We start from the raw sequence: 18007 nt of genomic DNA on the forward strand, positions 1-18007 counted from the left end.
AAGAACCAAAGCAAACACACCAAGCACAACAGGGCATGGATTCCTAAGTGCCACTTACACACAAATAAACAATATTCAGTACTGCTGTGACTGAGAAGGAAAACAGCATGATAATAATAATAATTTTTTAAAAGCCACCTAGTTTATTTGAAGCTGGAAAAAAGAGAACTATAAATTACTTTCTTAGCTAATTTAATGCAAACATTAAAGGAGGACTGGAAGAGGAAGAAGAGATGCGATTTCAGAAAATATAATGATCCTGCAGGCTCAGAAGATATTCAAGATACAAAGCAAAAAGAAATGTGCTTCATATAAAACATCTCTGAGCTAGGAGTACACTGAGATTATGACCACTACCAAAGAAGAAACTGAGAATGACAGGAACAAACACAGGCCAACAGACAGCAGCAGAAATGCAGAAGTTATTTGAAGAGGACAGGTGCCATGAAAATCACTGCAGCTGAAAAAGGGAGGAGTGTGCAAAAGCAGTGTCAACCAGGCGCTGGCACAGTCAATTCAGGATTTGGATAGTAAAATTTACTGTATTGTTTTGCTCTTTTTTTTTTGCAGCTTTGTTGGAAGGACAGAGCAAAAGATTCCAGAAATAAACACAGGGCACAGTGAAAGCACTTCAGAAGTATATCTAGTTGGACATAAAGGCAGAGCTGAGTGTAAGCAAAAAAAGCAGAGGACGAGTATGTAAGACAGCAAGATTTTGGGCTGGGAATGACAAACGAGATTATTCCTCCTCTTTGACTCCAAACTCAAGACAAATGGACAAAAATTGTAGGAAAATATGTTGGGACATCCTAATCATAAGCTGAAAAAGATTTCTGCTACAGGTGTCAGAAAGGGAAGCTGACAGAAAATGTGAGAAAAGTTAGCAGTAAAAAGGCAGAGCTGAGAGATGCCATCATCTGGGCTTGTATCACTCCCAAAATTTTAAGAACTAAGTAGTTCTGCAGCACTTCACCAGAAAGAGAAAATGACAGCAACACACAAATGAGTGACTGGAAGGTTGTCTTCGGAGCACAAAGAAGAGTGAGCAAAGAAGTCAGGGAAGAACAACACATCAAGCAGCACTGTGACAGGCAGGGCTGATAAGCACAGGAAGGTGAAGACATGCACTTGAGGAACTGCCCCAAAAGGCTGCTAAATCTTGTGAAGTGAATTTCAATAAAGTCTGAAGAATAGAAAACAGGGTGAAAATAATTCTTAATCAAACTGGGGGAAGGCAAGATAGAAAGGTCTTAAACCACTGCTTGACAGGTTTAGAGATGATGGGTAAGAAGGATGATGTGCCAGGAGCCTGAACCAGGACTGCTCACTGATGATGGAGAGAAAGCCACACCTGCTTCGTACAAAGGCACTAAAGAAGGGAGACAAAGATTAAGGAGCCAAAATCCTACAGAAGCAGAGCACAGATTATATAAACCTCTAAAGTCCTCTCTGAAGTCCTACATCAAGAGTGGCTCTTGCTCATTAATATTTAATACAGTAACACAAGTAAATGCACAGAGCATGGACCTGCTGCTGCTCTCACAAAACCCAAAACAAACTAAAACTAAAAAAACAACCTACCATGCCAGCTACTGAAGCAAATAATGTTAAGGTCTCAATGCAATTTTTCTTACAGTGGAACAACTCAGATACTCAGTCTAATTCTGGTAGGAGTGACAGTTATTGATACGGCCACCTATTTGTAGTCAAATTTCTAATGCACATGAGGACACTCATGTATTGTAAATATTGTAACTTTCTCCTTTTGCCTGTGCTCACTTATCAGCAGATTGTTCAGATCTAGTCTTGAGTATCAGCCCAGTTACTTTGCTGCAAGAAAAAACTACATGTACTTTCTTCCTTAATTTCCATTATAAATACAAACTCTATTTTTCAGTTCAGAAGTGAATACAAAGTCTCAAAAAAATAATTAACCAAAGGCAACACAGCTCAAACTAATACAACTAAAAACAGCCATTATTCTTTGTCAGCAGAACTCTCCCTTTCATTTAACTTTCAGTGATACTAGAACTTGGCTGCAGCACAAACACATGGAGCTGGACAATCAAGTTATGAAAAAACTATGCTGAGAAACAGGAAATCATGCTCTCTACAACACTGAGGATGGTTTTAATCCTGGATCCAATATTTACTTAAATACTGACCTTGAATAATTCAAACTTTTCATCTGACTGTCCCCATCTAGCCCACTCAAGTGTTGTACAGATTTGTTAATATTTGTACAATACTCTGCACATGTCAAACACAAAGGATTACCGCTATTACAGAACAACTCTCTTAATCCTTTCTGAAACAAGTACACTAATACAGCATTACCATTACATTAAAAGAAACCCTGAAAACAAGCAGGATGTGAAAATGCCATCCTTTACATCTTTCCTCTACACCTACACGTAAAACTCAACTATGGGTATTACTTTTCAAAAACTGGAACATGAGAAATATTGTACAAAAAATATTTTTAAAAAAAGCTATGTATTTCTTTAGAAGTTCAAAAGCTCCTTTAAAGAGATCATCAATCCCAATGACAGCTATAATTTGTCAATCTGCTGCCCTCACCAGTCCCTCTGTATTAGCCTGTACAATTATATTGGGACCAAACCCTGTGATGGTTTGATGATCACACAAAGCCATGGAGATGCTGCCCACGAGCTGTCCAGCAGGTAAAGCAGCAGCCTACAGAGAACACTCCAGGAAGCCTCCACAACATCCCTGCTCAAGGAATAAGCTCACTATGGAAATAGAGGGTAGATTCATGCATTTTTTTCATTTTCCATACAAAAATGACAATGTGGTTCAGCCTCTCCTATTTTAAAGGAATTCTTTAAAAAACATAAATAATCGACTGATTGGCACTTAGGCAATACACTGGAAAAATGTTTTAATGTTAAATTATGAAAACAAAAACATTAAGTTACATTTTCTCCCTTTTCACTCCCCTGCAAATTTTAGCATATTTTAATTAGTTTTAGTTACCATAGCTACCATAACCATACTATCTTTGAAGTCAATTTTATTAAAATCCTGAATTTCATGTTTTTACTGTTGCTAGCTGAGCTTTTACAACATTTACAAGTATAACTGACGTTAAGTGGTGCCATGTAGGTACTGAGACCACGAGAAACAACAATAGTGTAGGTCACCTGTATGTCTTTATGTTACAAAAAAAATTAGATGATTTCTGACTATTAAGGTGAAGCAAAAAGCAAATATGACTGAGGAACAAGCATGTCATTGAGAAGGGTTATAGACAAATAAAAAAATGTATATTCAGAATAAGCAGGGTAATACAGGAAATAAGAAAATTAAATATAGGTGCAAAATCTTCTTGCACAGATAAATCCCAGCTTTTTAACTAATTCTTACTGGCATTTTAGCCTGCTGATGATATCACCACTCTCATTAAGGTAACTCCAAACCACTACTTAGCAGATACAGTTTTAAAAGTTCCACAATTTTTTTGCTGCTGCCATTTAGCTTTGTGTCAATGTGACACAATAAGGTTTCAACACTGAACAAACAGAAACTACACCAAAAAGACCCCACAAAATTGTGCCTTTGTGGAAGTCCTTCATACCGCAGCGATGGTCCTACACTAGAATTTAGAAGAAGGGGAAAAAAATCCTCTACTCTTCATCTTACATGAGTTAAAAATAAACCAGAAATGGATCAAATACAAAATGAGTGTGAAATTTAGCTTTAAATATTTTTCATGAATACTGCCACACTTGTGTTCAGGACTATATTTAGGAGTGTGAAGTAGTTAGTTACTCTGTTATAGAAAATGATTTGCTGAACCTCTGATAACAGCCAGCTTTTACCTGCTGAAAAGGTAAAAACGCAGCAGCAGCACGTCAGCTAAGGGTGACAAAGTAGGCCATGCACGTCAAATATCACAGTAAAAATTTTAAAAAATGAAAATAAAAATGCTATTCTGAACAAGGTTACTTCAGCACTGCCTGAACTGCTGGGCTTAGTTTCTCTCAGAGACTGGAATGGGCCCTTGGCCTGGCAAGACCTGCACTGGCACAGGAGGTGACACCACCATTGGGGACAGCTGGACTTGCTGCTCAAGGGCAGCGACACAAACAGCTCATCCCAAGTACTCCCAAAACAGCCCAGGAAAAAATCAAATCAAAAAGAGCCTGTGAGGAACCACTACCAGTACTGGGAGGTTTCCTACAACCCCTTCCTGGCACTCCTTTACTCAGGACAACCCTTGGGATCACCCGAGAAGCATCTGCAGGTGTTCTGACATTTTTCCTGGTGCCATTTCTCCCCAGGTCTCTGTCACACTCCATCCAAGCAATGCATCCCAGCAGGGGACAGGCCCAGAGATTCCCGGGAACAAAGAGTCAGCTGTCCCTACCACAATGGTTCATTCATCCTATGAGTGCCCTGGGAAAGGAAATGGGACATGTGGAGCATCAGGAACATGGGATAAAGCATGGGGACAGCGGCCACAGCCAGAACCTGCTTTAGGTACTCCCCAAGCAAGGGAGAAAACCCACGGAGAAGCCCAAGACTACAGAAATACCAATGAAAGCTTAGACTTAAATATTACACATCAAGACAACTTCCTGGCCTGAATTTTGTATATTCTTAATATAATCTAATATCTCTTATTGCAAATTTTTCAGGTATTCCAGAATTTGACAAAGGGTCTTTCCTCCATGTACTTTCCATAGCAAAGAAGCTTGGATACACAGTACGAAGTTGAAACACTCTCAGCCTTACTCAAAACTCAGTCCTAGAATCATTTAATTTAAGATTTTTCTATGAACAGAACAGAGAATTTATATCCTTCTGAAATACATAGTAACATCTCACCATGAGCTGCACAGGCTCTTAAAACAAAGAAAAAAAATCACATAACCAACTCCAATGAAAAGCGGAGCATAACATTTTATAAAAGGGGAAGAAAGGATAGGGATGCACCAGGTATTAACACATTTGCTGGGGCAGCTAAGGAATTGCTGTGAGAATCTGATGGAGATATGCTTGCTATGAAAGTGTGGGTGGGAAATGTTGAGGGCAGCAGCTATAGAGCACAATTATTTACTGTAGTCAGGAAAGAACACCTCCTAAGAGAAGACACTCATTATTAAGTTGTTAACAAACATAGCCTGAAGTAGGGAACTTTTAGAAGTCCCTGAAACTCATTCATTCCATCTAATATTCATCACCTAGAAAAGAAAGGAAAAGCTCCAATGGAGTCATCTAAAGATCATGCTGCTGTAAGATGCATATGGTCAGAGATAACATTCTGCTAGTGACTATTGGACAAGTGTGGAAAAGCTGCAAATGGCATATGTGTGTCAAGGAGAGGGACCAGAAAAAACATCTTTGGAGCATTTGGAGAAGAGGATAGAAAAGAAGAAAAAGGAAGGGTATAGATTATCACGAAGACAGACTCAAGCTCTTCCTGAAAAGCTGTCTGCTATTTTTGTATTCTCAACAAGACAGACCAGCTAACGTCACCTCAAGACTGCTCTGTAGTCAAACTCCAGTCTGCTGAGCTCCATTTTCCATGCAAGAGGCAAGGAAAATTACTCCTTTATTAGTTCACAGCATCAGTTGCTGCCAGCCAAACGGTGAACTTGTTAAGGCAAGAGACGTTGACTTTAATATGCCTTCTGTGGCTGGAAGGTCTAGAACTATGTGAGTCAGGTCAACCTTTCTGGTTTGAGCCCCAGACTTTGGCTAACTTTTGATAAAGTGGAACATTCCCAGGCCAACACATCCCAGCAGTTCCCAACCATGCACACAGGGACACAAGGGAAGGCACAGCTGCTCAGAGTCCAGGTACAGCTCTCCTCTAACACTATCACACTACCTACCACAGAACAAAAGACAACAGCATTTATCTCCACAACATACCAAGTCTCTCACAATTACCTGATCTAAGCATGTCCCTACACACTTCCCTCTTTTATTTTTCATTTTTAAACTTATAATGCCTTTACAGCAGTGCTCTCTGCTCTGCAGAAACAATATCCCTCACAACTGCATTGGCTTCCAACCATCCAACCTCAGCACAAAGGATCAAAGAATTGCTTCTAGACTCTCTCAAAAAAGGACAATTGTTTTATGAACTCTTCACACAACCAGTGCTTCAATAAAGCTTTGCATTATGGGCATAAATCTGTACTTAGGCCTGCGTGAATTCCTACATTACAAGGGTAGAAGTTTGAAAGGTATCTAAATTTCTTTAAACAGAATAGAAGAAGAAAACTCTTTTCAAAAGAAAAAAAAAGGCATTAATATGTGTCATGTATCTGTGTTCTTTCTTTCCTTTTCTTCAAGTTGCTAGAAAGGAAAAATAAATGGATATTTATCAAACTATGACTAATTTCCACTGCATGGACAGTGTTTGATCAGAAAAAAAATATATATGAAAAGCTAGAACTTTGTTTATTTGAGCAGCTTTACATGCAAGAAAATTGGTCACTATTCAAACTGCAAAAGAACACTTTGCAGGCTCAAAAAAAAAATTTCCCCCTCTTATTCTTTTCTGCTGTCTGTTTAATTTAGTATCTGTAGCATAACTTTGATCCTGAAACCTCTTCCTAATGGGGAATTCTTGGACCAAAGCAGTAAACCCTTAAAGTCATTGATGTATGGTTTGTGCACTTAAGAGTTCCTTACAAAAAATTCAAAATCAACTACATATATTTTAAATATAAAAGCAACTTTATACACGTTATTTACCTTATTACTAAGATAGGCTGAAAATCTTTGGAATTAAAAGTTCTGTACTGGTATGTGAAACGTTACTGCAGACTTGCAAAATTATTTTAAACTAAATAAGCAGTTTGTATAACATTACACTTGCTATGTTTGCCACAAAAACTTGTCATAAACTGAGCTGGTCACTATAAAGCAAGAATTGTGCTATGATGTCTTCGTGGAAGACCAAGTTTTCTCTCCAAGGTTTTTAACCACAATAAAAAGAAACACCAATATTAACATTCTGGGGAGAAATGACAGCTTTAGAAGTGACCCTTGGTATATGACTTCTGCTGAATTCACCTAAGGTATTCTTACATGGTACAGGGTGGAAAGAAGTAGAGAAGTAAAGACTCATTTGGTGTTCAAGTGAGAAGTCTTCCAAGAAGGCAAAACACAGATCTAGTCAGAAAATATTGTGATGTGAGAGCTGTAATAAAGATAGCTGTGTGTTTCCTTGTGCTCCTGGCTCAAGGGGATAATTTCCTGTAGAAATTAGAATCGCTGGAGAGCAATTAGTGCAAGTCACTAATACAGGTAACAAGTCCTGTTCTCTGAAGGAAACAGTGTATATTGTTCAAGATACATGAAACAAAGAGAAACTGTACAGAAAAATTCAGGAGAGCACTTCTTGGGTAGACACAGGTTCTGCCTGGAACAAGGAAACTGACAAAAATAAGCACTTGCTGCTGGAAAACTGAAACAACCTGGTGGGCTCAACATGTGAACAAAGGTCTAACATATCTAAGTATAATTTCTAAATATTCCTCTGGAGCTCTTTAGCTGTGTTGAGACAGAGAGGAGGAACTGAAAGGGCACTGCTGCTGCATTTCCCCAGTGGGACAGAGGAAGGTGAAGTGCAATGGGATGCTGCCTGTGGGAAGAGGCCATGCAGACCCTGGACACTGGGATTGCTGTCTTCCATGGATCTGACAGGGAACCTGCAAGAAACACTTCACACAGTCCTCTGCCACAGACAGGGCAGCCAAAACATGGGCTGGCACGGGACAACAAAAAGTCAGCAGGAGAATCCACTCCTCTGCTAGATGGCCTAACTAGTTCTTCTGAACTTCTGGAGTTGCAAATACTCAGAAAATGGAAAAGCCTTGCAGGGCATTCATGTTTGGCTGCTCCTGGTTCTTGTATTTGTTTATGGTTAATACTAGAAACAGGATAATGGTGAAAGTCACTGGCTGAGTCGGGAACAAACTGGGCCACCACCAGTCTAAACTGGCTTAGGAACTGTTAACTTTCAAAAATAAAATTAGAAAATGACCAGTTTTAGGTGACTTTAACACCAAGTTACTCTGTTTAGACATCAGAGCTCAGCACTGCCTTCTGAGAGCTCAAGACTAAACAAAAGAGTTTTTTTAAGCCCATTCCATATTTGGGCAAATAGACATAACCAGTACTTTGCCCAAACTGAAAAAGTCAGGACAAGAACCCAGTGTCCTCTTTGTTGCCCAGACTGGCACTCCAAATGGTCATTAAAGTCATAAAAGCCTATTGGGCAAGTCCACACTAACCAGCAATTTGCTACAACCACCAAACTTCCCTTCCATGTCAACTACGACTATGGCAGCGAGGAAACTTACACAAAGTCTTCAAGGAAACACTCTGCCAGAGTCACTATCTGGGGGCAATGTACTAACAGCACTATCTCACCAGGGCTGAGCACCTTCAGATGGCCAAAACAGGGGGTCATTTCCTACTCTACGCTTGAACTGGTCCTCTTAGCTCGGAGACATTTGTTATCTTCGAACATGAAACAAACCAAAGGCAGCGAGCCCACGCTTCACGAGAGCAGCACCTGGAGCTCTGCTTCCACTATCGCCTTCCAGCCGGTGAGGTCACTAAAACTAACAAAGCGGACACAAAGCAGCACCCCTCAAAACTGGCAACAACTGCAAACGTACACAAATGACTCCATGCACTATAAATAAGCCGCAGACAAAAACCTAAACTTTTTTTTTTTTTTTCCTTTTTGATAAGTTTCCACCGCCCCCCTCCCCGGGCACCTCGGCGGGCATCACGGGGGTCGCGGCTGGTTTGGAAACCGAGCCTCGGGCCCCCTCCCCGGGCCCGGGGCCGCTCGGAGCTGCCCCTCCCCACCCCCGGCCCTCGCCCCCCGCCCTCCATCCCTCCCTCCCTCCCTCAGCGGGGAGGGGGCGGCATCGCCCCCGCCGCCCGCGGCCCGGCCCGCCCTCACCTGCCAGCGCCAGGATCTGGGCCTTGTGCAGCAGCAGCCGGTCGCCCCACTCGCCGGGGCTCTCGTCGTCCTCGTCCGCCGCCTCCTCGGGGTTGCGGTACACGGTGTAGACCTTCTGGTTGTCGAAGTCCTGCTGGGAGGTGGGGCTGAAGTCCCGCACGCGGGACACGGGCAGCGCGTAGCACACGTTGTCCTCCAGGAACCGCACGAACGCGTACATGGTGCGGGGCGGCCGCGCGGCTCCGCGCCCGCCGCCGTATTGTTCCTGCGGCCGCCTCTGCGCTCGGCTGAGCGGGCCTGGCCGCGCCGCCCGCCGGGCCCCACAACGGCGCCGGCCAGGCGCGAGCAATCCAGCGCGGAGCGACGCGAGCGGGGCGGGCCCGGGCGGGGGCAGCGGGAGCGGCCCCGGCCCCGCTCGGTGCCCGCCGCCAACAAACAGCGCCCCGCCCGCAGCCCCGTACAGCCCGAGGCCCCGTACAGCCCCGGCCCCGCTCGGTGCCCGCCGCCAACAAACAGCGCCCCGCCCGCAGCCCCGTACAGCCCGAGGCCCCGCACAGCCCCGGCCCCGCTCGGTGCCCGCCGCAATCACACCGCGCCCCGTACAGCCCCGGCCCCCTCACGGCCCCGGCCCGGGCTGCCGCCACCCTGAGGGGCACGCGGCCCGCACTGCCCCGGCACCTGCGGCACGGGTCGGATCCCGCCTCACACGTCCCGAGCCGGCCCAGGAAGGGCCTCGGGAAGGTGGTTTTTTGCCCCCAAGTGCCGCAGAAATAGGCTTTGTCTTTTTTAAAGATGGTCTCGTTCCACCCCTGCTGCCCCGGGCAGGGACAGCCTCCACTGGAGCAGGTTCTCCAAGCGCCACTTGAACACTTCCAGAGATGGGGAAGCCATGAATTCCCTGGACAGCCTGTACCAGGGCCTCACCACCCTGAGCAGCCTAAAGAATTTTTTCCTGATGGCCAATGTAAACCTGCACTCTTTCAATTTGAAGCTGTCCCCCCTTGTCCTGTCACTACACGCTCTTGTAATAAATAACTCTCTCCTCATCTTTCCTCTCAAGTCCCTTTCAGGTGCTGCAAGGCCATGGTAAGGCCACCCCGAAGCCTTCTCCAGGCTGAACAATCCCGATTCTCTCACTCTTTCCTCCTTGGAGGGGTGCTCCATTGCTCTGATCACCTCTGGAGGAGAAACAGAGGGGTGACACAGTGGGATTTGTTGCGAGGGCCAGGGCAGAGCCAGAAAGTGCAGGGAAAAGGGGCAGGAGGGACCTGTGTGAGGAGAGTGAATCCTTCCTGGCCTGACAACACGACACAGAGCCCCACACTCATCTGCCACTTGGCAACAGCACTCAAGCATCAGCTTTTACATGAAGGTTCTCATGGGAATGCAGAGCCACCTGCACTCCATCACTCCATGCCCTGGGGGATGCTGGAGGAGCACAAAGCTCCCCTGTCCTCTCCCAAAAGAGCACAGAGAGCTGAGAAATGCTATGCAGGTGTGTCAGAACAAGGCTTAGAGACGGCACAAGTTTTGTCACGAATTCCCAAACTTTTGGAGACTCTTAGATACAAAGTGTGGATGTTTTGACATTCACATATGAAAAGGGTAATGTGGCAAAATTGCTTATGGTTCAGAGCAAACTCATACTGCTGTTTCTAGTCCTGAGGTCTGTTTTACCCAACCAGACTTAGGAACAGAACAATCACATGGGGAGAACTATTTCATGTAAAAATAGAAAAAAAATAAAAATCACAGAATGAGTACAAGAGAGGGGCATCACCAGTTTTTTGTTTGCAAAACACCAACACAAAATTAAACCAAAATACATTTTCTTTGTGGGTTTCATATCCCTGGGCATTTGCAGTACTATCTGTGCCCATTGCACTGAGTAAAACCACACTGAACTTGTTTTTCCTGGTTATCTTTTATTGACCTCCTCCTACATGAGATCAGACCACAAGCTGAAAAAAAGAGAGCTCAGTTTTGACTGAGCACTGGCACAGGTTCCCAGAGAGCTGGTGGAGTTTTTCCATCTTTGGAGGTAACTCAGAAGCATCTGGACATAGTCTTGGGCAACCCCTTGAGCAGGGGCTGGATTAGGGGAGCTCCTGAGGCCTCTTCCAACCTCAGCCATTCTGTGACAGTGCTAGAAACTTTTGGTTGTGCCCAGCAGAAATCTGGCTGTCTTAAGCAGCACATGAAAACATATGGAATCCATACAGGTGTAGTTAAGCCAATGTAGGTATTTTGCCAACAAGCTGTAAACTTCCCATACAGTAATGGCAGCTTTATTATTTTAGCAATTACAGAGTTTTGCAAATACTCCAGTTTAAGGTTGGGGATTTAAATGGCAGTACTTTACGTTAACAATAAAGTATTGCCAGACTCATGTGTAATTACAGGCAAATATAACTCTGCTACAAAGTATGGATGACAAATGTATTCTAGTAGCAAGTCTGCAAGGGAAATGAAATTCCAGCAAGGATTGTGTTGCTGATCAAACAATACCAGCTGCTGTATCACTGCTGTCTCCTCTACCTCGTGTTACAGTGGGGCACAGGGAGCTGCAGAGAGATGACAGGACAGGCTGATTGCTGGAATTACCCCATGGACACTGGTAAAATTTTGTGAAGGACAATTTTGTTGTACTAAATTCAGTGGCCAATGAGGGATTGGGTAGACTGCCTCCTGCCAGGATTATATTCCCTCCACAGCTGAATTCTGTTAGGGGTGTGTAAAGCATCTGTGGAGGGAAAGAAACTCAGAGCAATGGTAATACTGGAAATAAAAGGAAACAAAGAAAAGGTCAGGACTCAAAAATTAGTTTGAGTTGGAAAGGGAGAGATCTCTTTGGGTACCAAGGACGCCTGGGTAATTTGTCCCAATGAAAGGAAACCAAAAGGCTTCATGTGAAGGCAGTAGCATCATAGTGGGTTTGTTGGTTGGTTTGGGCTTTTGGGGAAAAGGAACACTTTAATCTGGTGTTTGCAATATTTTACATTTGAGTGTTGAATTACAGCAAAGACTGGAAAGATTTTTGCATCACCAGCAAAAAAATAAAAGGTCTCAAATCCTTTAGGCAGGCTGTTTCACAGTTCTCCACTGAAGGACATTTTTGGGAACAGATAAGGGTCAGAATGATAAATGCATGTTTACTCTTGGTCCCTTGCACACACGTTGAGCCAGAAGGCATTATAATGCTAAAGAATTAATAATGATTGCATACATTTTTTCTTCTGCCTACAAGGAGCAGTGTTAATTTCTGCCTTTAAAATCTATAAATAATCTGCACTGGTTAGCTGTGAAGCTGAGGAAAAATCCATTAAAGCAGCGAATGAAACACAAGTCACTTGTCACTCCTGTCTTTTGGACCTTTCCCATTTCTACTAATGGTTAGCCAGCTGCTTTAGCACGGAGTTGAGCTTGAAGTTTAAAGGTGCAGAGCTATTTTAAAGGTGTAGATTTTAAAACTCATTGTAAAGGGAATTACTGGAACCTTACTGGATTTAAATCCTCGAGCCAGTCCAGCCTTTTAGAAACAGCACAGCCCTGCTGAGAAGTAAATTGTTGTACTTTCAAAATGCAAATGAAGCCTCAGCAGAGAAAGTAATACTGTCACTGCAAGAGTGGAAAAACCACAAAACATAGTCCCAGCCCTTGTGGGACTCCTGAGTGGCTCTTTCTTGGAACACTACTTACATTTTGCTGGTGTTATTTCTCTTGAAAAGTAAAAAAGTGTTCAAGCAAACGCGGATGTCCGCAGCTTTCACACGCACTCTGTTTTCACTTAAAGATACAAAATGAAAAGCTAATAGTTCCAATAAAAGTTATGCAGGTGCCAGGTCTCTTTTCCCAGCAAAACATTAAAATTAGGCTCATCATTCACATTATTCCATATTTAGTACCAAATTATCGAAGGACACCATATTAACTTTAAATCTACTAAAGAAATTCCCATTTTCTTTTACTGTCCCAGTGGAGCTGCTTCACTACCTGACTCTTCAGCAGTAACCATACGTTGGAATACCACTAGGAATCCCTACACACTGAATATGTAGTTTAGAAAACTATCGTTGTCTTGTGGATTTACTTGTCCTTCAAGTAGTGCATTTCTTACACAATTGTTTTCAAGCTCAAATATATCTTGAAGGAAAGATATTCACAAAAAAGAAAGATGTATTCACTTTTTTTGGGTAACACTGTATTGGAACAATGGCATTAAAAGTCATACAGATTGAAGAAGAGCTCAGCTAACAGGCACAAGGACTGAAAACCGTTCAGAGGTTGATATATGTTCAGGAACATAATACACTCACAGTCTGGCTAATTTTTATGAAGAGTATGATCAGTAGAGTGGTCAGAAGATACTTCCATTCCATGGTTTGCATTTTTTATCATACAATGGAGTGCAAGACAAAGTAATTTCCATGTATAAATGTATTTTCCTCTGAACAAAGTCATATACAGCTTCTAGGTGTTTTGAAGAGAGAGGGTGTTTGCAAGGAGGGAATCTACTATCCAGATGGAGCAGGGTAGGCATTCCAGAGGGCTGCTCCCCTCTGTATTTTAAAATAAATTTTAACCCTTGAGACACTGTCACCACACTGTGCTTTCAGCATCACAGTGATTACAAATAAAAACACAAACAAACAAAAAAAAAAGTCCTGTTCCTGTGTGATCCTAAAAGATGGGTAAGAAAATATTTGTGTCCATATATAATTCCGAAGCACTCCATTACCAAGAGTAAGGGAACCTAGATTACACAGATAAATTCTGAAGATTTAATCTTTTGAGATCTATGGCCTCAAACCATCCTCAGTCCCAATTCCTCAGAGTGATCTAACTTTTTTCTGGGCTGTGGATACTAGTCAATCATCTTTTACAGTAAACTCTCACACCCTCACAGAATATTCTTTCAAAGAAATGAAACCCAAGGCACATTTCATGGATCCATTCGCATAGGAGGTACTTATTTCCCAGCTGGTGCATTCTGTAGCATGAAAAGGTAACGATTAAGCCAAAGCGTCCACAGGAGAAGGCACTTTTCTCACTGTTAATGACTGGCTGGAGAAACCAAGCACCAAAGAAAAAGCCAGACAGTCATTAACTGCTGAAAATTCCTGACCTAAAGGTCATTATTACTATTATAAGATTGGAAAATAAAAAAGTAATTATTTTCGTTGGGTTTTTATATGTATTAAAAAAATAAAATTCCGGTGTCTGTTGCTGTGGATACTGATCTGTAAGGTACTTATCTTTCCCATTCTGGCAGGCTATGCAATGGATAGATCTGGGACTGGCAACCCTTCAGGAATGTGTGCCAGACTGTATTTTCCTCTTCCAAATTACAGGTTAAACGTGCCCACAGAAAGTCAACAGGAACCAGGAGACGCTGCCAGTGGGCACCATCTCTCCTCAGTGAGAGCAGCAATTCCCCCACCCTCACCCACCCCTCTCAGGGAGCTGCAAATGACTCTAAAACCTCTTGTCTTTCAGCTCCTACCCTCCTGCACACCATTCCAAATCTTGCTAAATGCCATCTTTTGCACTCAGGTGAAATGCTGTTTTCCATGTGATAAAGTCCTTTCCTGTGAGGAAGGCGGGGGGGCTCTGTGTGAGCTGACTCGTGCATGGACTCACCTGTAAAACGCGTCCTTCAGGTGCCATTGCTGCCGTCTGCAGAAACTGCTCTGCAGACAATATTGCTCTTGCAGCCCAAATGATCTTTATTGCTACTACCATCCACTGATGGCTCCAGCCTATATATTTGCACTCTAACTGGAAATTTTATTTGAGATTTGCCCTTTCCTATTATAAACCAGACTTTCCCCTGACTTTTGACAGGCGTTTTACTAGTATGACTCTAAAAGGAGCTTTGCATATATAGATTTTGCACCACCACAAGAATTGGATTCCTTCTGCACTTCAGATGAGAAAGTGACTTTCTTTTGGCAAAGACTAAAGTCTTTTTGTAACCTTTGGGCTTCAGAGTAAAATATCGTTACTAGACACTGCCTGTGATTTTGTTATGGTTCAGACAGATCCTCTAAAATGATATTAATGACACTTTTTAGTAATATTCTCATTTTGGTTTTCTATTTTCACGTTTGTACAGCAATGTTCTGCCTTGAACGAGCATTTATGTCTCATACTGACAGGGAAAATGATCTTGCAGCCCTTTTCTGCAGAGACCTATTCTGCTTGAGAGGTTCATGCAAGTAGTGTAGGATAGACACAGAAGGAAAGGAGGTCAGCTACTAAAAATGCAGGACTGCATTCTTTCCGAAAATGTATCTCCACATACTCCTACTTTCCTTTAGAAATCTGATTATAGCAAGAGTGTGGACAAGCCCCAGAGATGGTTCTTGCTGTTTTGGAAGGTTCTGGACAATCAGCAGCTGCAGGAATTGGGTTGAGTGAAGGCAGAGTCAAAACTGCTTAAATAGATGTTTTCACAACGCAGTGCTTTTTAATTTATACTCCTGTCATATTCCTTCTAATCCCTTTCAAGACTGGTTTATATTTCATTATAAAGTGAGTTTTTAGAAAATGTTCCCAGGACTTAGTGCTCACATCTCACTACTTCAGAAGGTAGAGTTTTCTGCTTCTAATGAAAGTCACAATCAGAGATGGACCAGCTGCTCTTCTGAAGAACAACGACTAATGCGAACACATAAAATCCTGTTGTGGAAGGTGAAGAGGAGATAACAGAGCAGGAATAATCCTTGGAATATTTCAGGAAAGTGCCTTCCTCAGCTGTGCATTTTTAATAATCATGTTTAAATTAAAAGAACAGAAAATGAAAGCTGAAACTTCTGGCAAGCAAAAGTGCTCCCTGATCTAAAATCCTTCACCATGCTCTCTGAACCTCTCCACTCTAAATAAAACCAGACATCTTTATCATTTATGAGTTACAAATGAAGCTGCACCTGGTCTGCTCTAGTAGGTGAATTAGAAAAAAAACCACAAAAAACAACAACAACAACACGCAACAAGCAAATATGAATTGGAAGGAATTGCTGTGACCCAGCTCCCAAAAATTCATACAAGGGGGTAACTGTGATAGTCCCCTCCAAGATTTGTTCTAGTTTTTCAAAGCAGAGTAACTCTTTTTATCTCACACGGTGTAGATGATTGGCATTCATCTTTGTCCCACTTACAAGGAAGGTGTTCCCTCAAAATAGAAAATGGCATAGGAAACTGATAATCTGAGAGGTGTTTGAAACCTCAAGGGTCTTCTTGCTTTGCTGGTATTTTCCACAAAAGCCTGAGCAACATCTATTGTTCAATAATATTTAACATTCAGGGGAATCAGGATCTTTTTTAAAGTGTGATTAGAAAAAAGGGCCCTTCCTAGGCTGTCCCAGAATTCCTCATAACAAAGAAAGCTTTGTTTCATAAAGAAATACCTTGCACTGGAATACCCTAGGGAAACCAGGGTTTGGGGTTTTTTTAAACAAAGACGGGAATGTTCGAATTCGAGGTTCCCTTTAAGTACTCTTCTAACATGAATATTTTTAAGGATGCTCTATCAAGTTCATGCATGAAATGTCACCCAGCCGTTAGTATATTTCTATGCAAATACAGCTGTGAAAGCTAATAACTGAAATCTGCATTTTTTCCACATTTCCAGTGTATTAAACAACTTCTCATTCTTTCCTGTTTTTTAACTCATGTTAGCCTCTTGTATCAATAGAACAAAGCTCAGGTTATACTGCTTCCTGCTTGAATTCTCTGTAAACATCAAAGGTGGACATTTGAATAAGCAATTTAATGTATACATTTTTATTCAGTTCAGTATACTGATTTTCTCCTGGTAGGAATAAGAATTCTGCAAGATGACTGCAGAGAAACACACCATTCAGAATATGAATTGGAATATTCTTGCAATGCTTTTCAGTGAGGATGGTGTGATATTAAGATTAGAATCCTGCATATAATCAGATTCTGATGCTTGTACACATAGTGTGGTATTTCTTTTCCTTTACAAGGTTTGTATGCAAAGACACAGCAATCCAATATTTGGAACATGCACTGTCTGCAGATACTACACCATCCAAACTGATGAAAAAATAACGTCAAGGAAAATAAGAAAGTGTCTGGGGCACTGCTGCATACAAACTTTGCTAAATTCATCAGAAGTAGTTTTGCTGTTCTGAAGACAGAAAATATTACAAAACCAGTCCTTCCAGAACAGCGAGAGCAAGCAGGGCTCATGTCCATCCCTTTATTAAATCTTGGACTAAAGATTGACTCTTTGGGAGCTGTAAACATTTCACTAATCTTTCAAATTCTCGGATATGATACACACAGAATTTCTTTCAAATGGCCTATATTTTCCAAATTCCCTCTCTTATTATTTACCAGTACCCATAAGAGGTAATAAAATAGAAAAGACAAGATAGGTGGGGATTTAATTAGAAGCAAAAGGGGGCACTACTGAGAATATATCAAAGTATTTAGGGAACGTAAATATAAGGTATACCTTCAGCTTTTATCCAAAAATGCAAGAGGAAAGACCACAAAGCAAAGGAAATCTGCATTTTGTTTGAGGGCTAAATGGAATCAGCCCAGTGCAGTAGCTCAAGATTCTGCTTCAATAGTTAACTGATTGGGAAGTAAGCTAATAATGCTTTAGATAAATTTTCACTGATGAGAAGTGATGAATTGACACATTTCTTAAGAAGTAACGACAGTTCAGTAGACACCCTTATCTGTCCTGCCTCTCATGTGGAGGCACTATCTAGAATCACAGAATCATGGAATCATTTATGTTGGAAAAGGCCTTTAAGGTCATCAATTCCAGCCATTAACCCATCACTGCCAAGCCCACCACTACACCATATCCCTGAGCAGCACATCTACACCTCTTATAAATATCTCCAGGGATGGCGACTCTACCACTTCCCTTGGCAGCCAGTTCCAGGGCTTGACAGCCCTTTCAGGGAAGAATTTTCTTCCTAATATCCAGTCTGAACCTCCCCTGGTGCAATCAGAGTGTTCTCGTAATGGGGAGAAGAGACCAACCCCCACCTGGCTACAACCTCT

The 18007-nt window shown here is 42.2% G+C and overlaps 1 protein-coding gene across 8 annotated transcripts in view; it reads right to left on the reverse strand.

The window, feature by feature from the left end:
- The window catches only part of LOC135305308 (BEN domain-containing protein 5-like), an 876852-nt gene that overhangs the window by 339918 nt on the left and 518927 nt on the right, over positions 1-18007 (reverse strand). Inside the window, exon 1 of one of the 8 annotated variants that reach the window (XM_064428813.1) lies at positions 8960-9422. The exons of the other annotated variants lie outside the window; for them this stretch is intronic. Within the exon in view, the coding sequence (XP_064284883.1) occupies positions 8960-9179 (220 nt within the window). The 5' untranslated portion in view covers positions 9180-9422. Of the gene's footprint in view, positions 1-8959; positions 9423-18007 lie in introns of those variants that run through there. 8 annotated transcript variants of the gene reach the window in all.

The sequence above is a fragment of the Passer domesticus genome, chromosome 7, assembly GCF_036417665.1.
Source record: "Passer domesticus isolate bPasDom1 chromosome 7, bPasDom1.hap1, whole genome shotgun sequence".
Lineage (NCBI taxonomy): Eukaryota > Metazoa > Chordata > Aves > Passeriformes > Passeridae > Passer > Passer domesticus.